Source organism: Teleopsis dalmanni, chromosome 1, assembly GCF_002237135.1.
Source record: "Teleopsis dalmanni isolate 2A chromosome 1, ASM223713v2, whole genome shotgun sequence".
NCBI classification, from domain to species: domain Eukaryota; kingdom Metazoa; phylum Arthropoda; class Insecta; order Diptera; family Diopsidae; genus Teleopsis; species Teleopsis dalmanni.
Window position 1 is genome coordinate 50,217,161 of NC_051846.1, and position 12,714 is coordinate 50,229,874.

Sequence of the window (12,714 nt, forward strand, 5' to 3'; positions counted from 1 at the left end):
GTAATGTTTTCTAGCTTAAGTTATTATTGAGTGCTTACTAGAAAACCCAAAGTTGTAAGGAAGAAACTTCATGGTTTCATTAATATCAATATATTCATCAAACCATATTCATCAAATATCAATTTTATTAAATAATTTTTACGGTTGTTTTATCATAGCTTCAAATAGATATGCTGGTTTGCTATGAAAATCTCTTCCAGATTCAGGAACTATTATTACATTGAGCACTTAAAAAAAACCAAACAATTTTTGTTTTCTAATTACTTTCTGCATCCTTTGGTTTCATTTTTTTATTATTTTAAATATTTTTATTAATTTTATTCAAAATTAATATACCTATATATAATTTAAAGAATAGTATTTTAATGCTATATATATAGATATATATGCTTTTTTGTTTTAATTTAAAATATTTTTTATGCTACATTCAAACTAAATCACTTCAATAAATTTTGTAGGGTAAACTCGTTAAGCAGTAAAATAAAATAATATAAAGCACGAAGGAAACTGGCTTCCTCAAAAGCACTTCAATTTGATGAAGAAGAAAACTCTTAAGTCCTTTTCTAATATTATGGTGACAAAAAGTGCTTTACAAGTTTATGATTTCAACCAGAAAAGAATAAAACTTTGCCAGATAAGATTTTTAATTTGAGTGCTTTAATCCTTGTAGTTATAGTAGTGAACCGAAACTTGTAATAATTAAGAATGTTAATATTGCAATGAAAAAGAAAAAAATAAAATAATCGTAAAAACTTATATGTATTTCTTAAGAAAAAATATTTATTAAAAGTTGTTAAAAGTAAAAATACTTTATATGATACGAGGTGGATTCAATTAAAAATATATAACTAAAAATAAGACTCAATGATATTTTAAGAAGTATTTAGAGAAATTCTAATTGGATTTTTATTTTATTAATACATTAAACTTTTTATTTTTCAATTAGATTTTAAAGGCCACAGATTATTGCATGTATCGCTTTTAATAATGAAATCAGTATTTTTGTTTTTTTTTTTGTTTATATTCAATATAATTTAACATAATCTACTATGCACGCAATTAAAGTCAATATTAAAACCTTTGTCTCATAAATATGTCGTAATATGTATGCCTCTGTGTCAGGAATAAAAAATGATTGTTGAAGTTTATGATATATTTATGTATATTATAATGTTAGATACAGCTCGAAATGTGTTAGCAGAAAGTACGGGTATAGTATGAGTACGTCTAATGCTAACGTGACCTTGTGTTTTTATTACGATGCTAAATATGCAGCTGCAATAAAGTTACTCCTTACCAGTAGAAACACATTCATCATCATCAGAAACATCAGAATCATCAGTAACATTACAAGCATCAAACAAAATACAAAATACAAAAATGTATGAAGTAAAGTAGCACATGCTTTTTCTCGTTATAGTAAAAGAATATGTTTTATGAGAAAACAAAACATGGAATTATACGAGTTTATTTATTATCATAAAATGAAAAAATATTTCCCGGGTGGTACATTTTTTAAATTTCAAGCGGAGTTGAATTTGCATATTTAAATCTTTTCTAAGGTTGATTTTTGTTTCATACTATATAGAAATGAAGGGACAAGTATTAAAACAGTGGAACAACAGGGAAAACAAAAAACAACATTAAACAAACAGTACAATACTAAGCAATATAAAATATTTTATACAATATTTTTGTTATTGTTTTGATTTGCATATAAAATTTACATATTTAGTGCAAAAGTGTGGAGAGAAAAAATTATTTTTGTGAATTTGTTGATTTATGGAAAAACACTTGATTAAATGTTTGTTGATTTTTTTCTTTTTCTGTTTTAATTTTTTTTTTTTTGTTTCGGTTACATGTTTTTGTTTTTTATATAATAAATGATGTGCCTAAAAGCTAAAAATTTATAGAAACTCAACCACATTTTTTATCTGCAATTCTCTCTGTACTCATCTAAAAAAAGTTGGTATTCATTAGTTTGAAACAATAATATTTATGAGAATCTGCGCTTGAAAAAGGTTGAAAAAATTATACAGAAAAAGCGTAATGATAAATTATTTTTTTACAATTGTAAAAAAATTGTGTATTAAATCGCGAAGTTAAAAAAATGCTAACACATATTTTACGATTTTATTTGCAGCTTGTATTTTATTTCAATCTGTTAAATAAATTAAAAATTTTTTCAAACGCGATTTTTATGCAAACAAATTTAACACAACATATATAATAAACACTCGTTTATAATGGAATTTTCAAAAAATACCAAAATTTCGGAAATACAATTTGTTTTTCTTTTGCAATTCAAACTACTTTGCTGTTTAGATGTGTATTAGGTAACTATAAAATATTTTTTACGATTTTAATTTTTTTAACAAAAACTGCATCTATAATTATATAAATGATATTAAAAAAATATTTTGGAAAACTAATATTAAAATAGTATAAATGCAACAAAATTATAGTTCAAAAATCAGAAACTTGGCATTTGAAATTCATTAAAATTTTTTAAATTGAACTAAAACACGTTCTCTGTAAACTAAATGACGTTATATTAAAAAATAGTATATACTGATTTACTTAATTTACATAAATATTTTAGAGAGGTTTCGAAAAATTTTGTGGACTACAACAACAAATATTTATTTAATATTTTAATTGATTAAATTGAACTGGCTGACTATACAACTGTAAGAACATCAGTGTTCTTAGAATTAATTCTTATATATAATAATTCGTAAATTTTTTGAGAATGCAAATACTAAGGGTTAAACTCATACCATGCTAGATTTGAAGCTCAGAGTCAGCGTTCATTAGCCAACTCATCCAAAGACAGTTGATTTTATTCTAAATAAAAACAATTCTTTAGAATTTCATGTATTAAATGAGTTGAGTTGCTTCTGGTAATACTAGTATTTTTACTTACATACTTGCATGAATCTGGCAACATTAAACTTTGACATTTCTCGGAAAGACAAAAACGTTACGTGTGATGCAGAATTTTGCTCTCTTTCTGTACTTGCAGTCTTTGTTGTGGTATGGGTTTGAGTTGAAATAAAATTTTGCAACATAAGGATTACGTTTGAATGTAAAAATATTCATTTGTTATAAAAAGATATTATTTCTTTTACTCTTTGATCTTATTTCAATTTGGATTTGGAATCATATTTTTGAATTCCCTCGTACTTTCTTTCAAAAAATTACACGCACTTATGTTGTTTACTGTTACTGATGCGTTAACCGTAAAGTATAATATTTGCATAGTCAAAAGTGAAATATTGTAGTTGTGGTATATCTCAATTCAATTAGCGGACAGAGAGATAAAACCAAAATACAAAAGATGGAGGACAAATTAAAGCAGCAAGATTGAAATGATTTTCAACCTAAAATCAACCTAAAAGATGTTTTTGACGACTTTGTTTTTAAGTTAGCAACACTGCCTTCAGTGACAAATATTTTGACCATTGGAGCTAATCTATATTCAGCATCTTTTGGAGAATCTTTATCTCATATTTTGCAATGGGTGCTGCTAATCGAACAATGAAAAAAGCTCTAATTTGGATCTATGATTGATGACTCTTTTAGTTTTCAAAAAAATTATGTTAATATGGTAAAATTCTGATCTTAACACAGCATGTAACACAATCAGGTTATGTAGAAAACATTCCATTAGCCCAAACTTTCAAATAATAGTCAGATAAATCAAACTTGTCAGATAAACAGTCAGATAAATCAAAGTTGTTCTAGTCAGTCATCTAAAATTAAACATATTCACTTATATTATATCTGGGTTCACAAAAAAATCTTATACGAAGTATAATTCTATTAGCTTCGAAATTTTTATCGGCTTGTTGAATAGTAAAAATTTAGAAAGAACCGGTTTCTAATTTACAAAATAATCAGCTATATAGGTTTCGAAAAGATTATTTAATAACAGCTGTAACATACTAGTTTTGTGGTCGTAAATGCGTATTTATAGACCGAATTGAAGAATTGGATCAAGCGCTAATATAATTGCATTGCACTAGACATTACTTTGAAGACAGCAAAATATATTTTGATTGATTGATGCTTTCTTTTGTGATTTATTTAATTCCAAATGGGTTTATTTATAATATTTGGTTGTTTTGAAATAAATATCACTAATGGTATAAGCTCATCACAAACAGAATGTAATGCAAGGCCTAGTCATTGGCTTCATCACTCATCACTGGTACTCAACGACTTTGCAAAGGTACGCAGATATAAACAACCTACAACAACCTAAAATTAAGAACTGTTATTTCAGTAAATAGAATCAATAAATAATTAATAGATAATTTCGTTTATTATGACCTTATTTATTGTTAAATTTATGTGGTTTTAATGAAAATCCATAAAATATCGGATTATCGGATATAATTCTACAGAAATCTTTTGCATATCCTATAAAAATTACTAATTCTTTTACAAATTACTATACTAGTGTGTGTTATAGATTTAAAGAAATACGATATTGTGTAATGTTTCAATTATTAAAGAATTACTTTAAGTTACGAAATAGATTGTAATTTTGAAATGTAGAAGAACTAAAAACCCTAACGTTGACATAAAAAGTCAAACAATAATTGAAAATTCTTCAAAATTTTGAAACTAATATTGTTACATTTTTGTTATTCACAATAAATTTCTAAAACTCACAACATTATTCAAAAGTTCATTCATTAAATCGGTTTTGTTTATGTACTAAAAACAATATTTTGCTTTATTTCAGATAATATTCGACAGCTTTACAGTTGGCCGCTTTGATGAAGGCATGGTCGATACAGATATAGATGGTTATGAAACAAATTTAAGTCCAACAGGAGAACTACCAGGCTGTCCTGAAGGATTTATGCAAGTAAGAAATTTTCAAAATTACAGTAATTATTACAATTTTCACCATAACAATGAAGTTCATTTACATTATCTAACTTTTAAAGCAAGAAAATATATTTTGAAAGTATATAATGGTTTGGAATTGCATAGAATTCGAATTACAAAAGTTTTTATAAAGAATTTTTTAAATAAAATGCATTCCGTAGATACTTAGAATTTCTTTACGTGCACTGATTCGATTAGTATAAAATTACACTCCCACTGGCCACTCAGACCCCAAAATTCTTGATCAATGTCCGAATAATTTTGTAATTTACTGAATTTGCTGTTGGCATTGAAGTTGCTGCATTTCGTACATACAAAACCGAAAATACGAATAGAATTGAATGGGTGTGAAATATGCGTTCAGTGGCGGTTAAGGCACTGCATAGCAATATTAAAAGATTTATTCCTTGAGGCATTTCGACATCTTTCGAATGCGAATGCTTTTGTGCGCTTTTTCGAGTTGGTCAAATGTTATCAGCACACATGAAACCAACAAAGACCAAGAAACTAAAAGACACAGAAATAAGTTGTAAATCAATAAAATTCCCTCATTTGTCTGCCACAATGGAACTAACAAAGAACAAATTTGTATTTAACTGAGTACGTAAGTAATTTTTTGCTTCTATATAATTTAGTACATTTGTGCGCATATATGAATCAACGGAAATGTTAAAGTTTGGAAAATCTTACAAAAAAAAAAAATAATATGAAAAAATGAAGAAAATTAAATTGAAAAATAAACGGAATTGTAGCTATGCACAAACTCGCAAAGGTAGTGGAATGACAATATCCAGTATAATCCCTTAGGAACTATTTTCTTTTCTTATAATGTAAAGAGCAGTTATGGGTTAACCACTACCACACATGAACTGAATCCTGTGGGTAATTCTTGTCAGTAAGTTAGTGTTTTTTCAGAAATCATACGAGTACGTCAACTATAAAAAACTAAATAATATATTGAAGAATAACTTTCATGAATCACATTTGATTCGATTGGAATTCAAGTTATCACGCAATTATTTCAATTATAGCTATATGGTATATTGTATTTCTGATGGGTATACGATACTAGCATGAACTTATATAATTCATATCTAAGTTTGCTGTACATATTCCATTAAATTTATTGGATCTGAAAAGTTTTTTAGAATGCGTGGGGTAAAGAAATAAATTACTTCTGGGTTGCTGTATTTTTGCTATTAAAAATTTGTTCTCGAACATATAACTGGCAAAAGTTTATAACCGAAGCTCTTGATTTGATAAGATGTTGGCTTGATAGACGATTACAAGCTTTTCTAATTAAACTAAATATTTTATTGTACACAAAATTAAAGCTAAATTTAATTTCATAAAAAATAAATTAAAAATCTTACTAATTTTAATGCGATTTAAACGCAAATAAACGTTTTCATGCATTTGATGAGGGGAAAAATGGTCATATGCAAAAATAATTTTGAAATTACACAAATTATCATTAAAATATTATGAATTGTATTTTTATTTAACAAGATCAGAATTGTTTTCCATATTTGCCTTAATCTGGAATGCAGTTTGTTTGTTACAACCTTATAATCATATTAAATTTTCGTGCTTTATAAATATATTTTAGCATTAACACTTATTCTTTCTGAACAGTAGACAGTTTTTACAAACCCAAATAGTTTAGTATTTATCACAAATATAATTCATTCAGCACAATAAACAAGCACTCAGTACACAAATCTTGAGACTAACCAATAGTGATCTTTAGCAGATCCAGAAGGGGGCTTGAGGTATCGCAAATCTAGAATTAATTGCTCACTTTTTAGAATATACAGATATGTCGCGACTATTAAGAGTCTTATGTTAATTTAAGACAGAAGCAAAGTCGTAAATTGGAAAAACATTTGATATACAAGTACATATATTTAATTGCTAAATGGTTGCATAGAAAAAATAAACTATAACAAGCATTAACTTATTGTCTATTTCAATAAAATAAACCTAAAACAACCATTACACTTAGTAAATGGGTTTTAATAACAAAGACTGTTGTAGCCTCTATATCCAAACGGCATTTTTTACAGAATCAATTCAAAAAATCCTTAGTTTTAAAAGGGAAGGAGAAAAATTGGGGAAAAATATTTAAGTTAAAATGTTTATCTATGCATTCGTAGCAAGTTTGCTGTAAACACAAAATTCGAATCTCTTAACAAGAAAAATTTCTTACTAAACATTTGAAAACTTGATATATAAACTGTCAAGGACTCAGATCTCTAAGAGAAAAAAAGTTGATTTAATTTTAGCAGAATTAAATTAACCAAAATTTATTAAATAATCGAAAAACGATTTTTATTATCGTATATTGATATCAACAACTAAAAAAAGCATTTTGTGCATTAAAGATTTAAGTTTACATATATATAAAATTAATTAATTTGCGAAGAAGACATTTTATATTTCTGAAACTCCAAAAACTTCAAAAATCAGATTTAATTAATAATCGAAATTAAATTAAAGCACTAGTATTTTATAAATTCATAGAATCGCATCTAACCGAGTCTTGAAAATGTCTGAAAATTAAAACAATTTATTTTTTTCTTGTTTTATAAAATATTTCTATGGCATAAAATAGCTATCTCTATCTTTAAATGCAACGGCCGCATTTAAATAAAATCATAAGTTTTAACGAATTTTCATGCAGTTTATTATTGCTCTTGGTAAAATATGTACGCATCTACAGGACCCGAGCATGCATGGTGTTCAATGTCAGCGGCCAACGGTACAGATTTTGTGGACTCCTGATAGGACACAAATGAATTCAACCTTACCAAGTTCGTTGATACTTTGGCTTTTTGTGTTAGTAGGCACATTGGAATATGGAAATTTGTTTGTGAGTGAGTATAGAAGCTGATCTGCCCGTCTGTACATTTGAACTACAGCTTATTTTTGGATACTTTCAGCTTCCTGTTAGCCATTGTTAGTTTCACTGTATAGAAAACATGTTAGTGCGGTTTTTCAGTATTTACAAATCATGCCAACTTTTTATGTATCTAATTTTTTTTCGTCGTTAATTTTTCCACGCGCTTAAACTAACCACACAACGAATATTTGCACTGTTCTGGTGGACTGCAACACGATGAAAAGTCGCGCTTGGCGTGTCGCTCTTATTTGGTGTTGCTATTAAATGCTGAATATTGGTAACATGGCTAACGGAATTTCATGTAACCTAACGGTAGCTTCATGGATAGTCTCAATGCTTTTGGCCTTTTTTCAGGATTTTGGCTCTTTTTTGTGTGTGCTTCCGTTCGTAAATTTTATTAATAACATCGTTGGAGCCATATTATGTGTAGAACTGGGATTTTTATGTTCACTTAAATTTTTATTTTGCATTCATTTTTCTCGTTTTTTGATAATAAAACATGTGCCGAAAAACAAGCCCATAAATAATTCGGTTCATACTTGAACATGTTTCAGATGACCATAAATAGTAAAAGGATTTTTGTGTACATGTGGTAAAAATAAGAGAAAATATAACAAATATACGTACGAGTACGAGTGTGTGTATTTCTTATATTTTTATTTGTGTCTATTGCCATGGCTTTGTGTTTTTTCAAATGTTAATGTAAAATTACGAGTGTCCTTTTTTTATGGACTGCTTTTGTTTTAGCTTATGATATATCAAATTTTCTAATAGAATTCTATTATACTAATTTGCTTATGTCAGTTTCAAATATATTGCTTAGTGCTATGAGATTGTCACTTTGATATTATGATTAAAATTAATTTTTATACGCAAGTGAATATATGATCTTTAGTGACTTAAGTAATTGAAAATCTGTTTCTTCTATGCTAAATGTGTTTGCATAAATAATATAATTTTAAGTAGGGAAATTATTTGTGATTTTCAGGACAGGCAATTGGAGTATAGAATTTTGACAAGTTCTATAGGTCGCTTATCCTTCCTATGCTTCTGTATGGTACAGAAGCATAGACGTTATCACGGAATGATGAGAAGTTATTTGTGATCTCTGCTCCTCTACGAGTTGGCGGCAACTACCGCAACCCAATGAACGGCAACTTGTATGACCCTTATCACGACATTGATATAATTCAGCGAATTAATATGCAGGGGATTCACTGGCTTGGTCATGTCGTGAAAATAGATGAAAATACTCCAGCGAAAAAGATATTTGAAGCAGTAATTGGAGGCAAAAAGCGTAGAGGTAGACTGTGTCTCCGTTGCAGCGAGCAAGTTGACGGAGCACTAACCGGGCGTTAGCAGAGGAGCAGCAGAGGAGCCTAGAGAGACACGCTGTATCAGGCCGAAACCCGGTAACGGATTGCTATGACCAAATTAGTAAATATAGTTAATATGTACTTTAAGGTACCTTTCAGTACAAGCAGCGTTAATGTGACTGTTTGCCTTATGACACTGCTTAATTGTCTTCATACATGATTTCTCTAATGTTTAACAAAGATTGTGCTTTACAAATATTATAATAAACTAAATAACTCTATATCATTTATTCCCATAAAATAAAAGGTATACTAATATAATAACCTTAACTTAAATATTCTCTTAAATAACTAATCTTAAACTGCACTAAACTCAAATGTAACAAAAAACTTATTGAAGTATTGAAGTTATTTAACAAACAAATTGAAGTTAAATACACTCCGTTTTACAGGATGTCAAATCCATTCAACTAAGTTGCGCTCTGATTAAACTTCATTTGTTGGCATTGTAAGTGCCATTACAATATTTTGAATTGTCGGAAGTTACTTCGATCCTTTCATTGAATATCAACGAATCGTTACATATTGACACAATTATCCTTTAGCTATTATGATTACATGCAACGCTATAATTGGTGAATTGTTTGTATGTGCGTGCGTTTGGACTATATCGTTGACAGCTTAACATTGTTTGTGATTTACGTTTCCCCCGACCACTTCATAAACATGTCAAACAACTAAAGTTATGCAACCCAATTTTCTTCAATGAACTGACAATACTAATAATTCCTGCCATATTGTCTTGTCTTTTATGAACGCAACTCGAAGTGTCTATAACAGTTCTATGTTATACATAAAACCATTGTTGGGATTCGAATGCCATGCAAAATATTGTATGGTTTTCTTGTCTTGTGCAGCAGAAAGGATAATGTGCCCATTACTTCTAATAGCAATAAAGAGGAAGTAAATAAAATTACGCAACTAGTTTCTGCTGTTATATCATGAATAAATCATTAACTAATTAATATTAACTTTAATCATTAAATGATATGTTGTTTGTATGTAAAGCTTTACTATTAGAAATAGTTAAGAGTATTATATGTAAGCTCATAAGTTTATTGCATGTGACTTGTGCTGAGCACATGCAGGTGATATGTGATAAAACTTCTCATATAAGCTTTTATTCGAAATTTAGATGTAAACGTATATGAAAAAAATATAAATAACAAAACGTATGTTATAGTTATTTGAACAATTATATTATTCATATGAATATAAATAAATTACTATAATTAAAAAATTTTAATAAATTAAATACTTAAATTGGCAATCAAATATAAATTCAAATTTGATATGAAAAAAACTAAAGCTCTGTTTATAACGCGTAAGTGGATACAGAATCTGTCGAGAGTGAGAATGGGTTATATGGTGATAAACTGGGACAAACGATTCACATGGCTTAAACATGTTCAACTAAAAAGAATTAGCTGTGCCAAAATTCGTTATTACCTCCAACCTCTATTTAGAAATGAAAATATCAATGCTAAGAACAGGAAACTGATATATAACCGAATAATTTGTAGGTCACTTCTATATGGCTGTGTAGCGTTTAACAAAGCTTCAAACACTACTATTCACAAGCTAGAAATTGCACAAAGCCAGGCTCTGAGAAGACTTTTCAAAGTTCCATGGTACATTAGGACGAATAACATCCTCAGGGACATCAAGATTGATCCCATCAAAGAATACATAAAGGATAGAGCCCTGAAATTATTTGCGAAATCTGACAGACTTACCAACAGGCTTCTTCTCGGGGAGGTATGCAGATCTGAAGTCAATTATTGCTTAGTTCTGATGAACTGATAAACAATTATCTAGTCAAGGCGCAAAGAGGGGTTTGGAAGAAATATCGAGTTAAAAAAAGTATAAGTGCACTAGCTCAAAACAGCTTCAAGATAATAATGTAACATTCAACATTTTTAATAATGAAGAATTGATGACTTAACGACCGTGCTACTATTGGCAAAACACCTAGATCTTTGGAAAATGCCAATGTACATGTGCTATATACCAAAATGCAGAACACTTTGTAAACCGGAACTTGGTACTCATTTCAGAAAACATCATAAAAGTCAAAAAAATTACTTTACATGATTATACTGTACGACAAAAATAATTTTTTTTCCTTTTTTGATTTTTCAACGGTTTCAGGATAGTTCAGATTTATTGGGCTCAAATTTGAAACTAGTTTTTCTCCTAGACATCTGGAACTTTGGCAATAAGGAACTAAAGTTCAAAATGAGGTTTTAAGAGGTTTTTTCTTCTTTTTTTTGATGAGATACGAATTGCGTGTCTTCACTAAACTCGTTACGAATGAATAGATGAGCATTTTTACTATAACAATCTTTCTAGAAACTTAATTCCTTCTCTTTGAAAGAGGGATTATCTCAATGTCAGCATTTAGAAAAAAAAAACTATTTTAAGAAATATTTTAAATAAACTTCTTTATGACAAAAATGGAGGAGACTTTGGGAAAGAATTCAATAGCAAAAATGTTAATCTTTTCATTCGTAGCAAGTTTACCGAAAATTCCCAGACTCGTATCTCATAAAATTATAATTTTATTTGCCATCTGGTTATTGTTAAATAACCAAATACTTAGGAAAAAAATTCAAATTTAAGTTCAATAGCCACAAATTAACCTAACAACTTTGAATGATCAGAAAAGAGTTATACAGTGTTAATAAATGATGCTTGAGAGGATAGCTAGAGAGGATAGATACTTCCTTTAGCTTTTTACTTGAAAATTTAACAACATGCTGATGATTTAGAACACTAGTTTGAGCTATTTCAAAAACTACTGTTTGAAATAGTGAAACATGGTTCTATCACATGGTTCTGCAAATGTGACAATAAGATGAGTTGGCAGTAATAGGTGAAAGTCACATAAAACGACTAAATATATATATATTAGCTGGTAAGATTATGATATTTGTTTAAGAAATTGAAAACTATCTAACATTAATATTATATGTAATTATTGATGAGTTTAATCATCAAATAAAAATAATTTTAAATGAAGAAAAAAAGTGTAATGCAGTATTTTAATAAATTTAATTAAGTTTGAATTGCTTCCACATCATCACTATTCTGTAGATTTATAGATCATCTACTATCTCGCATATATCAAAAAATTCACCAGAAATCAAGTTTTGTTGCAGTGAAAAAATTCTTACTGAAACTGAGCTTTCTAAATTAAGTCTAACTCCTCATAAACTAAGCTTTGGTTAATAACCAATGATAATTTGTTTTACAAAAAACGTTAGGCAATTGTTTGAGAAATGATATAATAAACATTTCATTATAAGGAGTCTATATTTTTGGAATAAAGTCAAATTTGACAAAACGTTGAAGAAATTGTAGACATTAGTTGGAATTCTACTAAATTTATAATCATTGTGAAATTATTCATTTGTAATTTAAAATATCGTTTATCATTACAAAAGTGTTTAATAGCAAACAATTATAGAAATTATTGTATAAAGTTACATTGATAATGCCAACCAAAACAAATTTTGAAATCAATGTTTTTGT

At 28.2% G+C, this 12,714-nt stretch overlaps 1 protein-coding gene across 1 annotated transcript; it reads left to right on the forward strand.

Moving 5' to 3' along the window:
• Window positions 1-4,753: 4,753 nt before the first annotated feature.
• Window positions 4,754-5,801, forward strand: LOC119680977 (prolow-density lipoprotein receptor-related protein 1-like; the record flags this gene model as incomplete). Its single annotated transcript, XM_038094031.1, is given in 2 exon segments — window positions 4,754-4,879; window positions 5,739-5,801. Coding segments are annotated over 2 exon segments (189 nt in total), but the record flags the coding sequence as incomplete, so codon positions are not given.
• Window positions 5,802-12,714: the final 6,913 nt, after the last annotated feature.